This window comes from Aedes aegypti, chromosome 2, assembly GCF_002204515.2.
Source record: "Aedes aegypti strain LVP_AGWG chromosome 2, AaegL5.0 Primary Assembly, whole genome shotgun sequence".
NCBI classification, from domain to species: Eukaryota; Metazoa; Arthropoda; class Insecta; order Diptera; family Culicidae; genus Aedes; species Aedes aegypti.
The window spans coordinates 185,641,960-185,668,868 of record NC_035108.1 but is presented as its reverse complement, the minus strand read 5'-3'; the positions used below and the strand labels follow the sequence as shown (position 1 = coordinate 185,668,868).

At 39.1% G+C, this 26,909-nt stretch overlaps 1 protein-coding gene across 2 annotated transcripts in view; it reads left to right on the top strand.

Annotated features, from left to right (window-relative positions):
* LOC5571129 overlaps nt 1-26,909 on the top strand; it is a 389,395-nt gene that overhangs the window by 246,788 nt on the left and 115,698 nt on the right. For both annotated transcript variants that reach the window (XM_021843403.1, XM_021843404.1), the window contains exon 2: nt 11,920-12,630. In XM_021843403.1, coding sequence (XP_021699095.1) covers nt 11,920-12,630 — 711 coding nt within the window. The remainder of the gene's footprint in view (nt 1-11,919; nt 12,631-26,909) is intronic.

The window sequence follows — 26,909 nt, the reverse complement described above, 5'->3', positions numbered from 1 at the left end:
TTACCCCTTTTTTCCACTCCACCGGTAGCTGTTCTGTTTTCCAAATGGTGCCTATCCCGGTGCATACAAATGGCCAGCCTCTCCGGGCCCATCTTTATGAGTTCAGCTCAGATACCATCCTTACCAGCAGCTTTATTGTTCTTGAGCTGGTAAATGGCATCTTTAACCTCCCTCAAAGTGGGGGCTGGTTGGTTTCCATCCTCCGCAGTACCGACGAAAGCATTTCCTCCGGTGTCCCGACCTTTATTGCCTGCGCTCTCAGCGCCATTCAGGTGTTTATCGAAGTGCTGCTTCTACCTTTCGATCACCTCACGCTCGTCTGTCAAAATGCTTCCATCCTTATCCCTGCGCATCTCGGCACGCGGCACGAAGCCGTTGCGGGATGCGTTGAGCTTCTGGTAGAACTTACGCGTTTCTTGCGACCGGCACAGCTGTTCCATCTCCTCGCACTCCGTCTCCTCCAGGCGGCGTTTTTTCTCCCGAAAGAGGCGGGTCTGCTGTTGCCGTTTCCGTCTATAACGTTCCACATTCTGTCGGGTCCCTTACTGCAGCATGACCGCCCGCGCTGCATTCTTCTCCTCCAAAACCTCTGGGCACTCCTCGCCGAACCAATCGTTCCGTCGAAGCCGTCCCACGTACCCGACGTTGCTCTCGACTGCATCGTTGCCGAAGACACAACATTTTTATATATTCGCGATAATGAGACATGGAGCTCAGTACATAACGTTTTAATAGATTTTATTTTTTTCATTTTTCGCATCTCCTACAAAGTTGTTTGGAACAATAAAGTACACATTTTTGTTGAACACGAAAATCTTCTATCATCTATCTTTCAAAAGTTATAAACATATTTATGTTAATTTTAGTCCATTTTCACCCTAAAAATATCCATTCTACACAAGATAACGCAGCTAGCCATGGCAACATAAAGTTCTTACTTTCTACCTTTGCATACAGGTAATAACTATCGTAAACATTTTTTTGCAGTGTTTTTCACAGATGATAAATCGTTAATTTAAAATTTTATTCTTTTTACTCTCCTTGTTAACTACAATTTTCTTGCAAAGATATATCCTAGCAAGTAAAAATACTGAACAATTAAGACCATGAGGCACAACTTCAATTGAATAAAATTGCCAGGGTTGTTTTACAAGCCAGATAAAGATATAATGATACGTTTAATAAAAATATTCTTGAGTTTCAATACATGTACCGGTTCTCACATGTTGCACCATTTTCATAACGCAAGGAAATTTGAAACATTATGTGTGTCTTTGTAATACTTGTAAACTATTTTTTTTAGCAAGACTTTTAGTCCTAGTAAACTAGATGTGTAAAAATTTGGGTCAGAAATATGGCTGTGTGTTGTTATCAATTTAGTTTAAGATTCTCGATTCTACTACCCGTCAATCCTCCAGTCACATATACAGATTCCTACAGAATATTCATACAATTTTCACAAATTATTATTTTGTTGGCAAGATAAAATATAAATTTTTGTCAAAACTTAGTTTATGTAGTCAAAATCATGTGGATTCTGTTCAATAATGAGACTTTTTAACACTTTTAGTAGAAACGCCATAAACTCACATTTTTCGTTTTAACGTAAGGGTATAAAATTTTCATAATTTCAACATTTTTTGCTGTAGGTACTACTGGTATGATGTATTTAATCGTATGAGAGTTGAGATATTATGCAAATTAGATTTTTTTTATTGTGTTGCAGTCAAAACACTTGTGTATTTGTAAATGCATGATGAATGGATTCTTCTTAATGTGTATGGTTTCTATTAATGTGTATGGTTCTAACGTTATTACATTAGTGGAAAAGGCATGACATTATTGAGTAATATTGGATTTTTTGTTGTGTCGTCATTTAACTATTTCATATTTAGTTTTTTTTAACGAATATGAAATGGTTTGGAAAATACAGTGAAATCTTCTATGACAATTTTCATAAAAAAAATGATTGAGCTAAAAATATTGATTATTTACTTTTCTTGCCTTTAATTGTAAATTAAGGTTTGAATACCCTTAAAAATGAGTAAGCACACTACTAGCAACATAATTGATCCACCAACAACGTTTCATCAAGATAAGAAATTAAATCAAACTATACGCACGGTAAATGGCGCACCAGCGTGCACGGTAAACGGTCCCATAAACTGGTACGAGGCGACATTAGCATGACATTTGTAAACACAATTTTTGAATATTTTTTTGTTATACATCACTGATTTTAGATTTTTTCCCTGCATTATGGTATAATTGCACGATTCGTAGTGGTATTCTAGTTCGCTTTAAATTATTTGGGAAATAATATATATTTTGAAGCGCAGATTTTCCATAAATGCGCGGTGAATGGTACCTTGACGGTATCAAGATTTAAGAAATGGAATTAAGGAATTTTGAATTCATTTACAGGGCCTTTCTTAGGCTAGGTTGAGACCACAGCTGCCAAACGAAGTCATGCTTAGGGTCTGGGTTCGATTCCCGGTCAATCCATGATTTTTTCGTATGATAATTTCGTATCACCGTTCCTGTCACACACAGGAATGAATCGATCCAAGTAAATACGAATAAATACCCGATACTTTTGATTACGATTACGATACCAAGTAAGTATCGAATGAAACTACTTGAATCGAATGAGTACTTTCTCATATACATTTTAAATAAGGCTGGTGCAGCCTTCGAGAAATCCTATTTTATACACGAAAATTTATCGAGTATTTTGGTTCAAATAATATACTACTTTCAAATGGTGGTAGGTCATTTGGCATAAAGTCGTTTGGCATATAGCCGTTTGGCATAAAGCCGTTTGGCATAAAGCCGTTTGGCATAAAGTCGTTTGGCATAATGGTCGTTTGGCATAATAGTCGTTTGGCATAATGAGTCTGAAACCAATAATTTCTCAATTTTCGTTTTTACGTTTCTATTGAATCTTTCTGATGACACAAGACTTGTTTTGGAGTCAATTGATACAAAATGGCATTCTATTCAACAATCATTCGCTCTTGAATAAATCTAAGCATATTAGGAAAGTTATTGCCAATAGTATTTTATTATTTATCCAGAAATTACTCTTCTTTCATATATTAATTCTTCTTTTGAGTTTCGCTATTGGAACAAATTTTTGCACTGAAGATTTTTATACATTTGGCACAAATTTACCCTTCTATTAATTGTTCTATTTTTTTCCTAAATATAATGTAACCATTATTATAGGTATGAAAACTGTTGATTTTAAATTTCAATAAATTTCTCCTTCTTTTATGCATAGGCTGTTCTTTGGAGCTATATTTTTTAAGTATTTTTGTATACAACTGACAAAAGGGCGGCAATCGATAACATTGATCTGCTCAAATTATCAGCGAAAAGAGAAATCGATTACTGCAGTTACTTTGATGGGTTGTGCTACTTTTCCCCGAATGTCGTTTCCCCGAATGCCATTTCCCGAATATCCCGTTTCCTCGACTAGCCCATTCCCTCGGAAATTTTTTAGCACCGATAATTGTCGTAACTATATACATTTCAGGGGGTGAACGAACTGACCAGCATTTTTGCCAACATGTGTATAGCCGAGAATGACAGAATACTTCCTTCTTATGACTGTTTATCGTTCTTTCTCGTCACCACTTTTCGGGGGAACCAGTCATTGTCGCAATAATTTTTGACGTCAATTCTTGTATTGGGTTAATTGTAAATTTTGCCTTCTTTTAAAAATAGGCTGTTCTTTATGTTTATACTGTTATAAATTTTATTATTCAGTAAAGCTAATTGTGAACCATTTTTATTATCAATTCTTGCCAGATGTGTTGTTAGAATTATAATTATAAAGAACCTGCCAATATTCATGCCAATATTCGTGGGGCCCAGATAGCCGTAGCGGTAAACGCGCAGCTATTCAGCAAGATCAAGCTGAGGGTCGTGGGTTCGAATCCCACCGGTCGAGGATCTTTTCGGGTTGGAAATTTTCTCGACTTCCCAGGGCATAGAGTATCTTCGTACCTGCCACACGATATACACATGCAAAAATGGTCATTGGCACAGTAAGCTCTCAGTTAATAACTGTGGAAGTGCTCATAAGAACACTAAGCTGAGGAGCAGGCTCTGTCCCAGTGGGGACGTAATGCCAGAAAGAAGAGAAGAAGAAGAAGAAGCCAATATTCAATATATACTTTTTTTGGGGCAAACGCGTGATCTCCTTACGAGATATGCTGGAAAATATATTATTTCAATCACAAATTTTCCCTTTTCTCGATAATACCGTTTTGCATCGAATTGCCGGACGCTTCGAAAGCCGGACACCTTGAAAGTTTTCTTGATGTATGTAATGTTTAAGCAATCAATAACGCGAAACTTGTTAATAGATCAATTCTATGGATTAACAAGTTTATTGAAAACGTTAATGCATCGCAGTAGGCATTTAAATCGTTAAAATAATAATAAACATGTTGTGCGTGTCTAATCATCCGTGGATTTTTATCTCTGGTAAACAAGTTGTTAAGATTGGTGGCCAGTCAACAAACCATTAGATTTGGTATCCAATATTCGTTTGTATTCCATTGAATGTGATAAACAGAATAAGAAAAGTGTATTCGCGTCGGCAGCTAGTGAAATTCACTGGATTATGTGTTAAAATAGTGTTTAGAACGATTAAATGTCTGCGTCCGGAATACGAAGCATGATTTTCAGCTGCTTCAAAAGCCGGACACCATCGGATATGGAGTGAAATGTGCCTTTAAATATCTTTAAAACATAATTGAAAATGAGTCAAACAGCTTTTTGGTGGTGTCAGAAGTGTTTATGAAACTCTTAGTTAAAAAATTGTGTGTGTTTTATTTTTGTTCTGGTGGAATAATTCTCTTACAATGTGACGAGTTTAGTTCTCTAGATGCTGTATGTTGCTGAACCGGAGGCAGCAATAGGAGAGAGTCGTTCAAATTTTCCGCAACGCTCACCATATTTTTGAATGCTCATTAACAAATGTAACTGGAGCTTGTACGGAAAACTGGTGAAATTATCTTTGATAAAGTGCACAAAATTTGTTATTTCTGTTCGAATTGAATGAAATACTTACAAAATCTTTAAATATAATAGATAAATAGAAGTGTCCGGAATTCGAAGCATATGTGTCCGGAATTTGAATCAGCTCTAAAATGCTGTCCGGATTTTGAAGCAAGAGTCACTGTTAAAATTTTAATATTTTAATGACTTTTGCTTTATATATGGTGTTTTTTCTGTTCATTATAACAAATAAGAACCTACAAACGTTGTAGAAATGCCATATGGCTTGAGTATGGGGATTTTTTTTTATTATCGGACAATTTGGGCCGGAGGTTCTCCGATTTGCATGAAATTTTCACCAGAGGTAGAGCTCGTGGATACATGACCAAAAGTGAAATTCAAAAAAATTATAGTGGCCTATTTTCCCGGAAAACTCTAGATGAATTTTCACGATTTCTCTATATACCTCAAACTTTGAAAATTCATATCTCCTGAACTATGCATCGTAGAACAAAAGTTTTTTAGTGAAAACGAAAGGAAATTTTCTCAGCAATCTATTTAAAATATAAAAAGAAAAACATTTCTTGGAAAATTTTTCACCATGGAGAAAATTGTCGGAAAAATTGCAAAAAAACTATCGTCTGTATCATGAAAAATTTTCAAAAAAATATGTTTTGTTTCATCAATCTATACTCTAACTTTCGTCCATAGACGCCAAAGTGGTATCTTTTACCGTGTAGGCGACAGAACTGAAAAACCGATGACCACATGCACGCTTCCCATAGAAAAATGTGTTCTATTGTCGGCCTCATAACCGTGCGCTAACGGCGGCAGTAATTTACACGCATTGTAAGTGTATCGCAGTAAACCATCCTCTCCTTTCCAGTCAGACCAAGCTTTTCGTCAATCGGAGCACTCTCCTTTGGTCTGTTGGGTGTTTTGTATGTCCTTTATTCGTAACCTTTACTATTGAGACCAACAGTCTTTAATTGAAAACGATCCTAACATTTAATAATGGACCAGTGCACGAGTTCACTATTTGACGTTCGAGCGGTGCCGTGTTATTTATGTGGCCATGGTAACCAGTGAATTCGGCACCGCTTAAACGTCAAATTAGTGAACTCGTGCATTGATCCATATAGGTTATAGGAACTGACCCTCAGCAAGCATGGGATAATTCACTCACTCACCCGAACGCCACCGATGCAAAATTGGCAAAAAATTTGCTGCTATCGAACATTCAGTGATAGCTGAACCGTCCTAAGCGGAGTGTAGCATGAAAGCGTCGAAACCGATTGTGTAAAAGCGACAATCGGAAGGAACGCGAAGAGAAGTGAATACCAATACACTTGTATCTGCGAGGCACGAGTTAATGCACTTAGCATCCATTCGCCGAATGCATTGAACTGACTGAGAGGATTCCTACTCTCTGAATCATTCCGTGGTGTGGACTGCCAGTCAGTGAACGCTCATAAGCACTCAAACCCGAATGCCATTCGAATGGAATCAGAATGTAAACAATCATTCCTGGACAAACATTTCAAAAGGGCACATCGACATTGGTAAACATTGGCTTTGCAAGCCGCTGTTGAACCCAATTCGACTCGATCACGCTCACCAATACCACTATCAGGAAGAGCTAACACCAATCTTTCTGATAGTGGGGTTAGTTTTCGTGGGCGGGCTAAAAAGGGCTCAACAGCAACGTTTCTGAAAAAAGGCTCTTGGGCCCTTTTCAAATTTTTGTCCTTTGTCCGAATTTTGGTATTGCATTCGACTGATCAGATCCGTTTTTTGTTTCGCTTAGTGCTCGCCGAAAAAGCAGGATGGGCACTGGAAATTGAAACGTTCGGCTTGGTTAAAAAAACGGCTTTCTCGCTCCCGACTGTGCGTGGAAGCGAGTGAGGGAAACACAATAACTAAGTGAGTGTTTCCCATGCTTGTAATTTTCTTGCTTTTTTCAAGTTTTGTTCAATTTATCAAATGATTAGATCTCGCGGAACATTACTAAAGGACCTATGTACAAATGAGAGATTCTCTCCTCTCTCGTTCTCTTTCGATTATAACAGTGGAACACTAAAGATTTTGGGAAGTTTTTCACTATAGATCGAAAGTCAATTTCCTTGACTAGCGTTTCATACAAAAAACGCAACAGAAGAGATTAATGTGACTCAGTTATTAATGAAAGAGAAAGTAAACAAAGAGAGCCTCTCAATGTTAGATAGGTCCTTTAGTAATGTTCCGCGAGAGATCATTAACTAAAAGCGCGCGAATTAATTTTCATTTTTGTTTTCTTTACAAAGTAATATATTTGATATAAATTCTGATTGCTCCTTGGAAGAATATAGTATAGTATTTGCATGTATATAATATCAATCAACTGTATAACACTCAGGGACGCTATCTATTGTTCCATTGATGGCTGCTGTGGAATATTCCACTACCAGTCAGCGTGCAGCCTCTGCCACTGCCAGTCAGTTGGCGCCAACCCAACAGCGCGCCAAACTGTATTGAGAAGCGTACGCGCGTAATGAATAATTATTGTATGTTTTGTCTGGCCGTATCGTGCGCTTATATAAGGCGCACCCATTGAATTTGTAAGAATGTAGTTTCTTTCGTTTCTCCACCGAGTAGGCATGCTGCCTCTCAGTGGTAATAAATCTATTAAAGTGAAGCCGTTCGATTGATTTGCCGTCCGTTGTATCGTAAAAGACACAACGTAGGAAAGACGTCCTGGCCGAAACAAAATATTAACAATATATTCATAAGTTTTCAAAGAAAGTGGATCTTGATATTTGATCCTTCAAACGTTACCATAATGATTGATTGTAACAAGAACTTCCCGTGCGGCTTTCATAGAGGCTGTTAGCTTTAATACTAAATAACGTTGCTGATGAAGGGCACACAAAACACCCAACTGACCAATGGAGAGTGGTCCAATTGACGAAAAGCTTCTTCTGACTGGAAAGGAAAGGATGGTTTACTGTGTTACACTTACAATGCGTGTAAATTACTGCCGCCGTTAGCGCACGGTTATGAGGTCCACAATAGAACACATTTTTCTATGGGAAGCGTGCGGGTGGTCATCGGTTTTTCAGTTCTGTCGCCTAAACGGTAAAAGATACCACTTTGGTATAGATTGATGAAACAAAACATATTTTTTTGAAAATTTTTCATGATACAGACGATAGTTTTTTTGCAATTTTTCCGACAATTTTCTCCATGGTGAAAATTTTTTCAAGAAATGTTTTTCTTTTTATATTTTAAATAGATCGCTGAGAAAATTTCCTTTCGTTTTCACTAAAAAACTTTTGTTCTACGATGCATAGTTCAGGAGATATGAATTTTCAAAGTTTGAGGAATATAGAGAAATCGTGAAAATTCATCTAGAGTTTTCCGGGAAAATAGGCCACTATAATTTTTTTGAATTTCACTTTTGGTCATGTATCCACGAGCTCTACCTCTGGTGAAAATTTCATGCAAATCGGAGGACCTCCGGCCCAAACCTGTCCGATAATTTAAAAAAATGCCCTATGTTTTAATATGCCTGTAATATGTAAGTTTGAAATAACACTTCTTCTTAGGTGTCCGGATTTCGAAGCAAAACGGTAGACAGTGTTTTTGATGTACACCTCCAAAATTAGAATTATATTATATTATATATTATATTGAACCGTTGAAAAGTTTTGCCACAAATATTTTCTTTTAAAGATGTGTTGTTCATTTGAGCTGTGCTGTGAAAAGATTTTTTTTGCGTTAGAGTCTGAAACATTTTAAACGAAAAATAATCTGCTCTCGTATAAAGGCTATTAAGTCGTATAAAGTATTAAGTCGCATTTATAGATCTTTTGATAAGAGCTTTTGATATTTTGCAAAAAAAAAAAAATCATTCTTTTATCAAGCAATTTTCAGCGAGTGTTACGTCCAAACTGGGACAGAGCTTGATATGCAGCGAACTATTCTATGAGCGTTCCCTTGATGAATAACTGCAAACTTTCCTTGGCAATTTACTGTTTTCAAATATGTATTTCGCAACAAGCTCAAGGGTACTCTATGTTCTGAGATGTCGAGACCTGTCACGAGTTTTATTTAGTAATGCTCTATAATGTCACAAAAATTTTTGAAATTCCTAGCTCGGATAATCTCTGAACGAACACCATGCTTGTTTGGAATATACCAACATTTTTTGCTGTGGGCTCGGTGGTGTTGATCTCGGTAAAAGCTTAAAAAATGCCGATATATATTTCTAGTCAATCATTATGCCAAACGGCCATTATGCCAAATGACCATTATGCCAAACGGCCATTATGCCAAACGACCGTTATGCCAAACGACTTTATGCCAAACGGCTTTATGCCAAACGACCTTATGCCAAACGACTTTATGCCAAACGGGGTACAATCCTTTCAAATAAAAGTATCGATACCTTGAAGGTATGGTTTTATCCTTCATACGAATGCAAAAAATTGTAACATTAGCATGGAAAGCTCCTAATTAGGAAATGTGGCAAGTGCTCTTGGAACAAGCTGAGGAATTTGTCTCAGTTTGTCTGGACATGATTTCTAAAAGAAGAATAATAATCATTAATAATATTGTATTCACTAAATTCCACGAAAGTGTTCATATTTCCTCGTTACCTTTTCACAAGTCTTGATTTCGAACCAATTATCAATCTCATTTTTTTGACATTTTATAACTCGCGTTTAGTATTAATTATTTTAGTATTTAAACCTCATGAACCACCGAATACGTCAAGAAGTAGGAAATTTCCTACGGATATATGGTTATTCGTTAATTTCGCTGAAATGGTTCTATTTATAAAAAAATAAAGGCGGAATCATTTTCTGCGACGCCTCTTTGAGTAAAAACAGCATTTTTCTTGCTCCTATCATTTGCAGAACTCATGTGAGGTGTCTTTTTTGGTAGTGGTATTCATTATCATAGGAACAACTGTTGCGAAAAGTTGAAAAAGTTACGCATAAACAAATCTCAATTTTTACAAAAAAAAAAATGTTTTTATAAGTTTTTGAATACAGTCAAATCTCTTGTACTCGATATTTCGTATATCGATATTGAGTTAGAGGGCCATAATTAAAGTTGGTTTTCATGGCTAACTTGATGGCTCCTTGGCCCCCATTTGCACTGGATTTGTGTTCTATAACTCGGTACCTCCCATACTGGATAGTCCTTTCAATATCGAGTTATAGAGTGGTGACTGTATAAAACTTGCATCATTTGAATTATCAAATGAATTTGTAGAAAGAAATATTATTAAACTGGTCAATGTTACTCCAGATTAAAGTATCAAACAATCTGTTAGAGCCAAGCCTACGTGTAAATTTGGGTTGTTTTAAAAGTTGTGTAAGTCTAAGTGTAAACTACTGAACTCATTTTTGAAATAACAGCACCACAAGCATAGTTTTCGGCTATTGAACCAATGATTCTCGAAAATCATTTTCACTTTCTCAGGTTTAAGCAAATACAGGTCGGACTCGATTATATGGAGACTCGATTATCCGGCAACTCGATTATCCGGGACTCGATTATCTGGAATTTTACACTCGATTATCCGGAATATGTTTTTGATGTTCTTGTTTTTTTAGTATTTATGCATAAATTTGAGATAATTAGATATTGCAATATACAATATGAATGGTTTAGCCGTTTTGGACGTGGGTAAGCAAAGGAGGGTTTGAAAAAGGGATTGTGTACAATGTGTATGCCGGTAAAAAATTATTTTTTCTTCTCAAGACCCCTAATGTTCCTTGAAACAATTTCTGGCTACGCCACTGCATCATATAAATAAATCAACAAAACTAGATAATATTTAGGTTTTTTTTTACCGCAGATTTTGATTTTTCTTCTAGTGATTTGGTTATTCAGAGGATTCGATTATCCGGAGTGAAAAAATCGATACTCCGGATAATCGAGTCCGACAGGTCGGTAATACAGGTCTGTATTATGAAATGTTCAAAGCTATACAAAAAATCTGTTACGTCAACTGATAAAGATTGATGAAGTGCTGATTTTGATGAAATTAATTTGTCAATATCTGAATTCCAAAGGATAGTGTAACAAAAAGTTCTTAAATAGTGATTAATTCACCACTGGTTTATGGTACTGATGCACAACTGTTATCTTCATTTTCTTCATTCGTTTTTTGTTTGTTTCGAATCGATAGTGGATCTTTTAGTATACCAGCCGTTCAAAATGAAACTATTCGTTTTTAATTAGTTCTGAAACATGTAATAAATAGTTGTGATTATCAAGAATGATTTCACTGAAGCAAACTCTAATACAAATCAATTTTATTATTTTTCGAATTGCCAATTTCCGAATCAAATTGAATCTAAAAAAAAACACTCAATGCATTTGATTAATACAGATAATAAACTATAGAGGAGATAGGCGGGAATATAAATGTCAAGGCAGTTTGACACTTATGTACTCAACAAGTTTGCGAGCGAGACATTCGTCCTCTATAGTTCCCTATCTCCATTATTCGATTACATCGGTGAGTGGATTCCACGGATCAAACTTGAATCGATTTAGCAACATCAATTTTCAGTCAAATTAGAACCAGGCTAATGCCCATCTTGCTCAAGTTCCGGTGTCGATGTGCTCAGTCTTACGTCTGAATCTCCTCAAGAATTCTTTTGAAAACCCTACCCAAGCTTGGCCAAGACTGAAAATTAAGTCCAGGATTTTGAAAGAATCCTTCTCAGAATGCTGTCAGAAATTTGCAACTGATGCTCCATTGGAGATCCATATATTTGAGCTTTCTGATCTTGTCATTTTCATAATCCAACATTTAGTCATGGAAATCAGAGTATATATTGAATGTTGTCTAAGCATGCTTTTTCTTGCTGCTCACCTCATTACCGTGTTATTTTTGTATCTATCCAACAGGTCACTCCAACTACTCGTCGTACTAAATCCTTCGACGATAACGCGTGGAAATCACAACGCGACGACGAATCGCTGAATCTCTCCTCGAACATATCCGCTGTGTCATCAGTAGCACTTTCATCTGCCCGACACGATCGCCAACGTTCGAATGTAGATCCTGATCCAGGCCCGAGCATTTGTGGAAACGCCGTTAGCTGTGGCGGGGGTCTGGATGATATTCTGGTGATCGAAAGTAGCGAAAGTGATTCCCATTCCCAGCCTTATTCCCACTGTGGAACGTTGAGCCGCGGGGAGGTAAGGAAGTCTCGATCCAAAATGAAGAGCTACCTTAAAAGGTGCAAGGAAGCCCTAATCGGAAGCCAAACGAGCACTGAGGACACATGTCCAATCACACATCACGAAGCGGTGGTTCAACATCAGCAAGAGCCTGCCACAATCCAGATCCCCACGGCCAATTGGTATCTGGATGATCAGCTGTGTGAGATCCGCCCGGAAGATAACCGAGAACCGTACTCGACGTTTGCCTCCGCCAGGCTCAAGGAACAGCTGCTGGAAAATGAAGAGCAGGCAAGGCAAAAACTCCAGCAACTGGGTCATGAGAATGAAACGACGCCACCCGAACCTAATAGGGTCCAATCCCAGGATGATGATCCATTAGATTCCGTGAATGAAAGTGACGCCGCTGGCGGTCCCGTTGCGCAGGGATCAGAGGTAAGTCGGAGTCTGTTTTCGATGTTTCACTTTTGCTAACTTTACGACTCGCGATGCCGTGCACACTGTTTTAGGGCAGAACTAACTCAGATCGACGAGAACTGATAGCGAGGATCGAACCCTTATTAGGGGGAGTCAGGGTAAAACTGACACCCATCTGGTTTTTCAGTTTTTGAGCAGATTGTTATTTAGTTTTGAAACACTTTTGAAATGTTAAGTTTCTGATGATATTACAATTAATGTTACCAATAAATTAACAAAACAAAAATTAAAATCAAATTGAGCCACATAGAAAAAACGACAGTTACAAGATTTCACTGTCATTATTTAACTATTTTACCTATAACATTTTTCAAAAGTCGTGATATGTTGTGTGCCTAAATCGTAGATAGAATTTGAAGGTGAATGTAATTGTTTTTTTTTGACAGCTGAAAACACTATTAACCCATATAGTCCTGAGTGAAAGCAAAAATGCTAAAACCCTCACCACTCAGCGAATGCTCAACGGATTCAAATATTTTTTGGCAGTATACTGATACACAAATGATCTAGTTTCTAGAAGTGGCCAGAGGAACTCGGGAATATTCATGTGGTCGGAGCTATTCCGGTGAGTCACTGGGTCAAGTCGGGTAAAAAAGTGCTATTTGTTGGGAATGCCAAGTTATCTTTATTCATTTGCAATGACAATAATTTCAATTCTCATAAATTATAAGGATCTGATATTCAACATTTTAAATGAAGAGGTTTACATCATTTAAAATGTACCGGACGGTGTCACGTTGACTTTTAATCCTGAAGAACTGGCTATAAATTTGGTGGATCGTTTCAATTTTCGAAAACTAGAGATCAAACATAATAGCTCATAATAGTAGGGGTATTGCGATTTATTACGTGCCAGACATTTTTTTTTTATTTACATACAAAAATCTTATCATGGGAGAGGGGTATGTCGAAAACAGACCGTAAAAGCAAATTTTACACGATGCCATTTTGTTGCCAGATTTAATGTTGAACAAATCGAGATAGTTGCGTCCACTACCAAGAAGCTACAGTATCGGTCATATAAAATGCACCAAAGTCGTTTTCCCATAGAAAATGGTCAACTTCAGAGAGCTATATCTCCGCCGTTTCTCAACCGATTTTTCTCATTTTCATGCGATGAACTACAAATTACCTCAATTTTTCAAAATTTTGCCAATATAAATGCAAGCATTCTATACAGTAATACATGCTTTGTTATTCTTTGAAGTCCGTCATCATCAATGCTAAGCTACAGCGATTACATTCGAACCTATTCGAGATTGACTTGACATATGATGATTTACAACTGTATTATAATCTTGTTGAAAAACATCTTGTGGTAAAATAAAGCCATTGTAAGTGTTGATGATCACAATTTGCTTTACAACCTTCAATTAAAAAATAAAATAAAATTAATGGAATACGTTTATTTTACAAGTACCGTAATTTCGGGTGAAATTGATCATTTTTCATGGATTTTCAAGTCTGTTTTCTATAATGTTAACAATGCCAAACAACTAAATGCAGGAAAACAAGTGCGAAAGTGAGCCTCATCGACTTATGTACCGAAATTTTCTAACAAATGTCATTTTAGTGTTAACAAATACCTCTAAAATAAAAATTCAGAGGATCTCATTTCGGGGTGAAATTGATCACTTGTCAATGCCATTATTGTTAGTTTCCAAAACAACTCTATATGATAAATTTGAGCTCCCTGAATCCGAAAATGCTTGTAAAATTCTTAACAATGCAATATTTATATAAATAACGAATAGTTAAATTTCAAGAATTACGCGGAAAACGCCTAAATGTATGCAATTTCCTAAGGAATTTGAATTGAATTGAATTACTTTTTATTGAAGGGATTTTCTGCCGTAGGCAGGTTCATCCCCAGTCAGGTTAAAAAAATCAGGACAAGCCTGAAGGGCCAGCCTGAGAAAAACAACAAAAATATTGTAACTAGTCTAGGGACACATAGTTATTACATCGAGTGAGATTTAGATAAAACTAATTGACAAAAAGCCACAAATTAACACAACATAAAGCTGGGGGTACAATAAGGAGCCACTTCTTATGTGCCTAACATTCAAAGCGAACAAATGGACGGACAAGTTTAAAACTATTGCAGAACATGCTTATGATGGGACAACAACAGCTAAATTTCCTAAGGAATTCAATGATATCTAACAGAAATTCAATTATTTCAACCATATGAGCTAATTGCTACACACTAAGATTTTATTACCGAAGTCGGTAAAATTTTACTGGGTTTTTGAACAGCAGAGTTTTCTCGGTAATTTCCATAAGAACTGAAAAACTCCGTAAATCGACAAGATTCTCGAGCTGTCATTAAAAATGCTGGTTTAGTCAGTAAATCTTTCTGCAGTCATTTACTGGATTTTTCGGTAAATAAAATTTATTTGTTTTGGATTTTTCGGTAAATAAAATTTATTTGTTTACCATAATTTGCTGATTTTTTCAGCTTTTGAACAGAGTCCCCTTTTTATTCCATATTTTTGTTGGTCAAAATCCCAATTCATCACCCTGATCATCCAAACCATTTCCATAATGATTTTATATGGAGAAACTCGTTACTTCTGAAAGGAATTTAAAATCGGCTACAAATTGTTTGTCATATGTTGGGCCGGGAACAACCCTGCTTCTTACCTAACCTCAACAAATTGGTGCTGTGATTGAGTTCCATAATTTACAGGTTTTTGAAACCTTAATATCTTAATAGATAACAATATACTGCCGATAATCAATTCCTTACCTTGCACCGAGCCCACAGGAATCAGCATTCAGGAAGTAAAACTGCTTTTCATTTGGAAGCAGCTCATCAGTCTCACACATACCAACTTCTGATTCAGAATCTATCCGTAATTGTTTTTGTGTCAAATTCTCTCTCGCGCTTTTTGTTTTCTTTGCACTTTAACGAAAAAAGTCGGTAAAAAATAATTATCACTGAAAGTCTGTACTTTGATTTTACTGACTTTTTAAACTCACTGAGTTCGTACGGTATTTTTAGAATATCACTGAACGATCAGCTAAACTGGTTACCGAATTCAGTAAAGTAATAAATATTTTGCTGAACATCAGTGAGTCCGAATAAAAAAGCTGAAAGTTCGGTATTTTGTTGTAATTTACAGTGCCAACACCGTAAAAAATATTACCGAACAGATAAACTGGGATTGAGTGTGTACGAGTTTTGGTTATGAAATCTGGTTTGGGAATATATCTCAAGTATGCTCACAAACTTTCAGGTTTATACCATGTTCAAATCCTTGCTTATAAATAGATGTTCATAGGTGTTTGTCAATACTGCACCGTGCATGATTTTGAAATTTTACGTTATTTTCATAGTAATAAACGTTCTTTAACGCAAAAAACTTCACAACACACAATTCGACAATAATTACGACAAGCAACGTTCATTTACTGCAGCTTACATTGATATTTGTGCTCCATTACGAATAAATAAAATCGTGTGATACGATGATCAATTTCACCCTTCTGATCAATTACACCCGATTTTACGGTATATGACTTCGTTAGCTTTCTTCAAAATAAGATGTTATGTAAAACGTCAGCAGCGCATTAAGGACACTTAATTTCAGCCAACTTGATGGTTTGAGAAATATGCATGTTATTGTAACGTCTTAAATTATTTGATAAAATAAATACACAAGCACTTCAGATGCAATTATTGCATACTAAAAAATTGCCGAATGGAACATTGACGTTCAAAATAATTTCCACGTCAAAGTAAATAGAGTCGTTTTGAATTATGGTGTCCAAATATTAGTTTGAGAAGTAAACGCACTAAACACATTGAGATTATCCTCAAGTAGTGTATTATACTGTGTAGTGCGGTTGATATTAATGTGGTTATTAGTTACTAGGTTATCCTTGATGGAAAGTGTAGACTTCATGAGAAACACGTCATATTGCCATATTCTGTATTTAGGAATTGATCCGCTGGATAAAAAAATAAAGAAACACAAATTTTCAGGATATTTTGTTATATTTTCCTATCTTATGTAGGGCGCATGAATTCACAATGAATAAAATTGTCCATTTCACAGTAAGTACCAAATACAGTTAACGTACAGTCACCCCACGCAATTGAATCACCCACAATTTATGAATCAGCTGACTTCAAAAGACAAAATTATTATCAAACTTGTCACAAAACATCACAGAATTATTTTTACTGATAAGAAACTATGTGTAAAAATAATTCTATGATGTTTTGTGGCAAGTTTGATAATAATTTTGTCTTTTGGAATCACCTGATTCATAAATTGTGGGTGATTCAACTGCGTGGGGTCACTGTACACTATTGGAAATCAGCAGAAGAATAGTTAATAATCTAATATAGGATTACAAAATATTTCGACAATGAGCAATTCGTGATGGATAAAAAACAATCACTTTCATTATTTCGTTTTTGTTTTTAACTGACACTACCAAAATAAAAATAGATTTCATTTGTAAACCAATACATCTTCTTAGCTTTAATATAACAAGTTAGTATAGGTGATGCTACTTAAAAACATCATTAAAACATAATTATATGTTCTAATGATGTATTGGAAGATGAAATCAGTGATCAGTCGGTCGTTGTCGCAAAGTTGGTCATGCATAAAGCACTTCCATTTTCTCGGGCCGCTCGGTTTTAACGTTCTGGACAATACTTATTTTGATCCGAGATGTCATATGCGTATTTCTTTTTTTCAGTTGATCCCGATGACCCTGGAGGGATCGGCTCTGCTTTTTACAGAGCAGAATGTCACTATCGTCAAACACGTGATTTTTTCTTCTTTTTTTTACGGGAAACAATATTGTTCATACTTAAAAAAGGAACAATGTTTCTTTCTTTTGATTGCCAGCATTCAAAAGTTTAAATTGAAAACAATTAAATATCAAATGCTCTGGGTCCATCGCCAGATTTTCAAACGAATTCAAGCGACCTACTACCCTTCCTACTCCTAACTCTGTGGCACTTATGTGGGTGTCAATAAGTCGGAGGCCTCTCGTTAAGTAAGTGTTACATCAACATTTCTTTCCCCAATCCCAAGTTACGGCAAAGATGGGCGTGGCTGGGAATAGCGATATTCATGGTTTTGGTATTCTTGCTTCAGATTACATCAAGCTTAACTCCCAAGCCTTATTCCTGAAAGCAGTTTAGATGAGACTATCAAATATAGCTAGTATCCAATCTACGAAGTATACCGTAACTACGCTAATGCTATCGCTACGCTAATGCTAACGCTAACACTATTGCTTTATTGACATTAACGAAAGATGTGTTCGCAATAATAGTCTGGTGTAAGAAATTTTTTCCTGAAATGAAAGATTGCTATTTAGTCTTATTAATCCATGTATAAAAATCATAATGTATATCGAACTCTTTGCAAGCTATCGCACTATTCTTACTAACACCCACAACCATTGATATAAAAAAAGCCAAAAAGGTTGGGTAGGACTGATTTATAAAGAGGAAGCTGACTTTTCAGTGTTTACATTCACAACATTTTTTTTGGGTCTGAAGTTGGTTTTACCCTATAAGGGTGTCGATATTATCCGTACTCGATAACGAGTTATCTGACAGAAATCACAATTTAACCTTAATATAACTTCGAGAGATGTAAAACATCAATACATTTATAACCAATATGTTATTACACAATGATTATAGGTGATTTTACTAGCTAAAATAATCAAACTTGATCGATGAGCTTAGGGTGTCGATTTTACCCTGATTTCCCCTACTACGGCAATACCAGCAATGCCAGCCAGTCTGTATTTAGCTGGCATGCGAGGGAGTTTAGAAGATTAATTTCTCTATCGTTGATTGGAATCTTTTATGTTTCGGTTTTGTAGAGCCTCAGGGAACATCTGCTCTGCTTGGGACAACGGAGTTTCGTTTTCAATAATGAACATTAACTATGCAACTGTCTTTGTCCATTCATGGATTAATGGAACAGCTTATAAATTTGCGCGAAAAAATAAGAGGGCAATGACATTTGCGAGATTGAATTAGAAACTAGCCATGGCATATAACGAAACAAAAATTGAATGATGGATCAAATATGTAAGTTTATTGTTTGCCTGAATTATTTCTTAGCTGTTAAAATCGTGACTAGGATGGTACCTGTCACGCGATATACGAATGCGAAAATGGCAACTTTGGCAAAAAAAAACTCTCAGTTGATAACTGTGGAAGTGCTCATAAGAAAACTAAGCTTAGAAGCATCCTCTGTCCTAGTGTTGACGTAATGCCAAGAAGAAAAAAGAAGAAGCGACATATGATCGGGAATAAAACCGAAATCGTTTTTCCATATAATTATTCGATTTTCTCCATGCAAATTCCAAGCTTGCTTACCCCCCTTTGAATTAGTGGATTTTGTGTGAATTTTAAAAAGCTTGAAGAGGTTCAAGTTAACAAATTTGAGAGGTGTGAAATAAAAGTTTGCAAGTTGAAATTTTCATGCGAAAATGAGCCACCCTAATCATGACTCGTCTCAAAGATATGCCATTTATTTTGGAAAACACGCAGATCAATGTATGTTTTTGTTGCTTAAAACGGTTGTAAATTGGTAACATCCTGATATCCGAGACAGACCCATTCGATTATGATCAGGGTCAATTCCAACAACAAACTTCAACTGAAATCGATTCAGTGAAATCATCCAATAAATCCAATTAAATAGGAATTGTATGTTTGGGTTTGTGCTCGACGATGCAAATTACATTAATTGCATTTCACCATAAAGTGCACCTCTGTTTGATGTCGTTGCGTTGTCGGGCTGGATATTCTCCAGCACTGCCTTTGCTCCTACAAGTCTTCAGCGTATGAAAAAATAAGACTTTTATAACTGTGTCATAAATAAATATGCGTGCCCGTGAGCTGCGGCAACTCCAGAAAGTGAAATGCTGCAAACATAAAATTCAATAACGTGCGCACATGCAACATCGTTTTTGCGCTCGGTTCGATGCAAAGCCGGGAGTCATCTCCTCAACCAGTTCGACGAAACGGTTTCGATTACGCACGCGGCACAACCCAGGGGGTATCGGTTACCGAGTTCAGCCCGATATGCTACTAAGGTATTTATCCTAACTCAGCCGGCAGCATCAGACGTGCCCAACGTTTATGAAGCGAGGCTATTTTACTGGTTTTGCTCTTTTAGACATAGAAAAAGTATTCAACAGTATTTGGTGTGAAAGCTTGATTGTAGAAATAAAAAACTTAAATTATCCAACATACATTGGCAGAATAATCCAAAGTTATCTGTCAAACTGTACATTTTAGGTTAATTATCAGAACTCAAAGTCTGAAACACTTCCCATAAGAGCTGGTGTTCCTCAAAGCAGCATTTGGGACCAATAGTATACAATATTTTCACACCTGACTTACCTGAGTTACCTCAGGGATGTCAAGAATCTTTGTTTGCCTATGACACAGGCCTGAGCACCAAAGGACGAAGCCTGCGTGTCATCTGTAGTCGATTGCAAAAAAGTTTGCATATTGTTCTTCATACTTGCAAAAATAAAAGACTTCTCTTAATGCTTCCAAAATTCAACTTTTAACATTCCCACATATAGCAAAAGCTCTTTATTTGAAATTTTCAAGGAGACATGCTGTTACGATGAGAGGGGTTCCAATGAATTGGTCAGATGAATTTAAGTTTCTAGGGCTCATGCTAGGTAAAAATTTAACTTTCAAAAATCACGTTAAAGGCATTCAAGCCAAATGTATTTACTTGATACTTAATTGAATACTATTTATCCGCTAGGTTTCAGTCCATGTGCAATGAAAAATTCTTATCTACTGAAGAGTACCAACTACAAAAAGAAAACGTATGCGCGGCCTACCACGAAGCTGACGGCCTCGTCCGGGTTCTCTACTGAATATTATTTTTGCATGTCTTTCTCTCGGCATTCGTGCCACGTGACCAGCCCCACCCAGCCTGCCGTTTTTTATGAGCTTGACAATATCCATTTCTTTATATACTTGGTACAACTCATGATTCATACGACACCGTCGGATGCCATTTTCTTGTTTATCGCCCAGTATTGTTCACAGCACTTTACGCTCAAAAACTCCAAACGCTTTCCGGTCAACATTGTTTAACGTCCAGGATTCATGGCTGTATAGAGCAACCGGCAGAATTAGTGTCTTATATAGCGCAAATGTGTATTTCGTCTGAAGGCTACTCGAATTAAGCTGGCTACCGAGTCCATAAAAAGTCCTATTTTCAGCTACAAGACGCTTTTTCACCTCGTGGGTAACATCATTATCGCACGCTCCTTCAAGGGCAATGTTGAACAAAAGGTTCGAAAGCGCATCTCCTTGCTTCAATCCGTCTAAGGTAACGAATAAGGTCGAAATCTTATCCGCAATCCGCATGCTTGATTTCGATCCATCTCACTTTACATGAATCAGTCTAATCAGTTTCGTCGGAAAACTGAGGTATTCCATACCAGATAATTTCCTGAATGAGAATGAATGAGCCCTGCATAAGAGGTAAAATATTATTATTATTATTACTATCTTTTTCTGGGCTGCAAAAAACGACAACTAGGAAGGAGCGTTTAACATAGCTCTGGTCCTCACAAGTTTCTACCTCACGCTTCCACGGGTCAAAAGATGACAAAGACTGCCAGCTGGACACTGCACAGTATTTCGATCGGCCGAAATCGTGAACTTAATTCTGTAGCACCTTTAAACGTGATTTTTTCGGAATGGTGTCTTCGGACGATATTGACGGTAAATGTTAGTTCGCAACTTCGCCAAGGGCGGCGCTGGGAAAATATTTTTTTTAAAATGACGATCTTTAAATATGATTTCTTCGGCAAAGTTGTAGATAATTCATATACAAACAACTTTGCTGAAGACACCTAATGTGTATTCAGCCGCATTTCCAAAATACGGGAGTATTTTATGAACGACCCCCTAAAATTAGTTTTTCTCGTATATTTTGAAAATACGAAGTTTCCGGTAGCAACAATATTCTACAAAATTATGTAAACAGTCAAAATGAATCATTCTCTAGAAGACACTTGATATCTAAAGATCAAGGAAAAGCAGTTATAACCGTTTAAGTGCAAAAATCAGTCATTTTTGGGGTCCGTATATTTATTCGGGTGGCAGCTGGTGATACAATCGATAGAGAACGGCTATGGCAGATTATGCATGAATACGGTTTCCCGAACAAACTGATAATATTGATCAAGACGACGATGGAGCGAGTGATGTGCGTAGTCCGAGTATCAGGGACGCTCTCGAGTCCCTTCGAATCTCGCAGAGGGTTACGGAAAAGTGATGGCATTTCGTGTTTACTGTTCAACATTGCGCTAGTAGGTGTGATAAGAAGAGCGAGGATAGGCACGAGTAGCACGATCTTCAGAAAGTCCGTTCAGTTACTGGATTTCGCCGACGACATTGATATTGTTGCACGCAACTTTGAGACGATGGCGGATACGTACATCTGACTAAGAGCCGAAGCTACACGCATCGGACTGAACATCAATGTGTTGAAGACGAAGTACATGATAGCGAAGAGAAAACACGGCACGCCCTCACCTCGAGTTCATATTGACGGTGATGAAATCGAGGATGTCGAAGTATTCGTGTACTTGGGCTCATTGGTGACCGCCGCCAACACCAGCTGAGAAATCCAGAGACGCATCGTTGCTGGAAATCGACTTCTGGCAACATTCTTCTCATCCGTCACATTCTGGCACTCCTTATCAAACCAACCAATTCTGGGTCGTCTCTGAGCAGTACCTATCACATCTCGCGCTGCTGTGCTCATCGCACTGTTGATAGACTCCCACAAGTTGTTGAGGTTATCGCCTACGCTGGATCCTCTTATCCGCTCATCAAGCTTCCGACGGTACTCGTCTGCTTCACCTTCTGTTGATAAGCGCTGGATATTGAAACGCATCGGTCGCTGTGCTCTTGTGTTCGCTACGGTAGATAACCGTGCACGAATTTCACTGACAACGAGATAGTGATCAGAGTTGATGTTTGTACCCCTGAAGATCCTCACATTGATGACATCCGAGGAACGCCGGCCGTCCACCAAAACGTGGTCTATTTGGTTGCAGAGCTCGCCATTTGGGTGCATCCAGGCGTGCTTAGATGGGTGGTAAATGACTGGACAATGCGTACCATTGGTACTTCGCGTACCTGCAGGTATAAAATAGACCCCATTTGTGGTCCTTAGCCTCTTGTCCAGTAACTCCTATCCCTACCTCCCCGTGGTGCCGCCTGGGATACGAGTAACCGTAGGGAAGATCGGGTAACCAACCCTGGTGGAACCTTGGTCGTATGCTGACAGGGAAGGGGGGCTCCTCTCTTCTGAGGGTGTAGCTTATCAGAGCGTCTGTTCTCCATGTTAGGGGCGGCTCAAAACAGCGTCTGTTCTCCATGTTAGGAGCGGCTGATCATCGTCCTAGTGCCAGCGTGGGACTCTAAACAGTGCTGTGCACGATGATCCTCCGGCGAGACAGGGGGTTGGTGCAGGCCTTACAAGCCAGCCGTAAAAATCATCAGTACAGGAAGCATACAATGTAAATTCGGACCGGAACAATCGGCATAGACCCAGGCATCGAAAACGGACTAACGATTGGAAACTCGGATCATGGAACTGTAAGTCTCTCAATTTCTTGGGAAGTACCCGCATTCTTTCCGAATTATTGAGGGTCCGCAAGTTCGACATCGTAGCGCTGCAGGAGGTTTGCTGGAAAGGGTCGACGGTACATACGTATAGGGATGGTTATACCATCTACCAGAGCTGCGGCAATAGACATGAGCTGGGCACAGCTTTTATCGTGATGGGCGAAATGCAGAGGCGCGTGATTGGGTGGTGGCCAATCGACAACAGAATGTGCAAGTTGAGGATCAAAGGCCGTTTCTTCAATATCAGCATAATCAACGTGCACAGCCCTCACCTAGCAAGTGACGATGACGATAAGGACGCTTTCTACGCGCAGCTGGAACGTGAATACGACGGCTGCCCAAGCCATGATGTCAAAATCGTTATCGGAGATCTCAACGCTCAGGTTGGCCAGGAGGAGGAATTTAGACCGATTATAGGGAAGTTCAGCGCTCACCAGCTTACGAACGAAAACGGCCTTAGACTGATTGATTTCGCCGCCTCCAAAAACATGGCCATACGTAGTACCTACTTCCAGCACAGCCTGCCGTATCGGTACACCTGGAGATCACCACAACAGACTGAATCACAAATCGACCACGTTTTGATTGATGGAAGGCACTTCTCGGACATTATCGACGTCAGAACCTATCGCGGCGCAAACATCGATTCGGACCACTACCTTGTGACGGTTAAAGTGCGCCAACGACTTTCCGTTGTGAACAACATTCGGTACCGACGCCCGCCCCGGTACAATCTGGAGCGACTCAAGCAACCCGAAGTCGCAACTGAATACGCGCAAAGCCTTGAGGCAGCGTTGCCGGAAGAGGGAGAGCTCACCGAAGCCCCTCTTGAGGACTGCTGGAGTAGTCTCAAAGCAGCCATAAACAACGCAGCGGAAGGTGCCATTGGGTTCGTGGAAGCAAATCGACGGAACGGTTGGTTCGACGAGGAGTGTCAGACGGTTTTGGACGAGAAGAATGCAGCGCGGGCGATGATGCTGCAGCAAGGCACCCGTCAAAACGTGGAACGATACAAACAGAAGCGAAGACAGCAAACCCATCTATTCCGGGATAAAAAGCGCCGCCTGGAAGAGTTGGAGTGCGAAGAGATGGAGCAGTTGTATCGTTCTCAAGAAACACGTAAGTTCTACAAGAAACTAAATGCATCCCGCAAAGGCTTTGTGCCGCGAGCCGAAATGTGCCGGGATAAGGATGGTGGTATCTTGACGGACGAACGTGAGGTGATTGAAAGGTGGAAGCAGCACTACGATGAACACCTAAACGGCGCAGAGGAGGAAGATCAAGACAGCAGGAGGAATGGCTTCATCAGTACGGCGGATGAGGGAGACGTGCCAACTCCCACAATAGGTGAAGTTAAGGATGCTATCAAACAGCTCAAGAACAACAAAGCAGCTGGAAAGGATGGTATTGGAGCGGAACTTATTAAAATGGGCCCGGACAGGTTGGCCACTTGTCTGCACCGATTGATAGCCAGGATCTGGGATACAGAACGGCTACCGGAGGAGTGGAAGGAGGGAATAATATACCCAATATACAAAAAGGGTGACAAGTTAGAATGTGAGAACTATCGAGCGATCACCATTCTTAATGCAGCCTATAAAGTGCTTTCCCAGATCATCTTCCGCCGTCTATCGCCACTGGCAAGCAGATTTGTTGGAAGTTATCAAGCCGGATTTGTGGACGGGCGATCGACGACAGACCAAATCTTCATGTTGCGGCAGATCCTTCAAAAGTGTCGCGAATATCAAGTCCCTACGCATCACCTATTCATCGATTTCAAAGCGGCCTATGATACCATCGACCGCGAAGAGCTATGGAAGATTATGGACGAGAACGGTTTTCCCGGGAAACTGACTAGACTGATCAAAGCTACGATGGATAGTGTACAGTGCTGTGTGAAGATATCGGGTGCTTTATCGGACCCGTTTGAAACACGCAAAGGACTTCGACAAGGCGATGGTCTTTCCTGCCTCCTGTTCAATATTGCGCTAGAAGGTGTTATGAAACGGGCGGGCTTCAACATGCGGGGCACGATCTTCAATAAATCCAGCCAGTTCATTTGTTTCGCTGACGACGTGGACATTGTCGGAAGAACGTTCCAGGTGGTTGCTGAACAGTATACCAGGCTGAAACGTGAAGCAGATCGGGTTGGATTGAAGGTAAATACGTCGAAGACGAAATATCTGCTGGCTGGAGGAACCGAGCGCGATAGAGCTCGCATAGGCAGACGCGTGACGATCGACGGGGATGAGTTCGAGGTGGTGGACGAATTCGTCTATCTCGGATCATTGATAACGTCGGATAACAACTGCAGCAGAGAAATTCGAAGACGTATCATCGCCGGAAGTCGTGCTTACTATGGACTCCACAAGACCTTGCGGTCTGGTAAACTTCACTTCCGTACTAAGTGTACCATGTACAAGACGCTAATAAGACCGGTAGTCCTCTACGGGCATGAGACGTGGACAATGCTTGAAGAGGACCTGCAAGCGCTAGGAGTTTTTGAACGACGTGTGCTTAGGACGATCTTCGGCGGAGTATGTGAGAACGGCGTATGGAGGAGAAGAATGAACCACGAGCTTGCGCAACTCTACGGTGTACCCAGTATCACGAAAGTCGCCAAAGCTGGAAGGGTACGATGGGCGGGACACGTTGTGAGAATGCCGGACAACAATCCCGCAAAAATGGTGTTCAACTCAAATCCGGCCGGTACAAGACGAAGGGGAGCGCAACGAGCTAGGTGGTTTGACCAAGTGGAGCAGGATCTTGGAAGTGTGGGGCGATCGAGGAATTGGAGGTTAGCAGCCATGGACCGAGTTAGTTGGCGTAACATTGTGGCGCAGGTCATGTCTTGAAGGACGTAGCGCCAGCAAAAGTAAGTAAGTAAGGCGTGCTTAGATCGATGCCATTGGTGGCGGAGTGAAGGCTCTCCGTACCAATTATTGGACGAAAAAAAACCCTCTACAGGCCTGAGCGTTGGCATGCCCGATAACAATTTTTACATCATGTTTTGGGCACTCTCCGTAGGTCTTGTCGAGACAATCATTGAACGCATCCTTCTTGTCGTCGGGTTTATTGTTTGTCGGCGCATAGATGTTGATCAGACTGTAGTTAAAATATTTGCCCCGTATCCTCAATGAGCAGATTCTTTCATTAATCGGAGGTGGAAACCGAAACTCGCTCCCGATCACTATGAATCCGAATCCACGCTCTGCCTTATCGCTGCCACTATGGTAAATGTTGTATCTATAAGCGTGTTGGCGACGGGATCCACCGCCCTGAATTCACCAGTTCTAGGCCATCTTACTTCCTGAATAACAATCACGCTCACTCCAACTTTCTGCAATTCACGAGCCAAAAGGGTCATTTAACGTCCTGACATTCCAGGTATCGAATTTCCAATCATAGTCCTTATTTCGATGCCAATTCGGTTGCCGAAAATATCGTTCGTTATTTCTGATTTCTCCATTTTTCGTGGTAGATAAGAAATTCGATATGCTACCTTACCAGGGTCGCGATACCTACATCACGATGCCACCTTAGGTGCAGTTGACGTGATACAGCATTT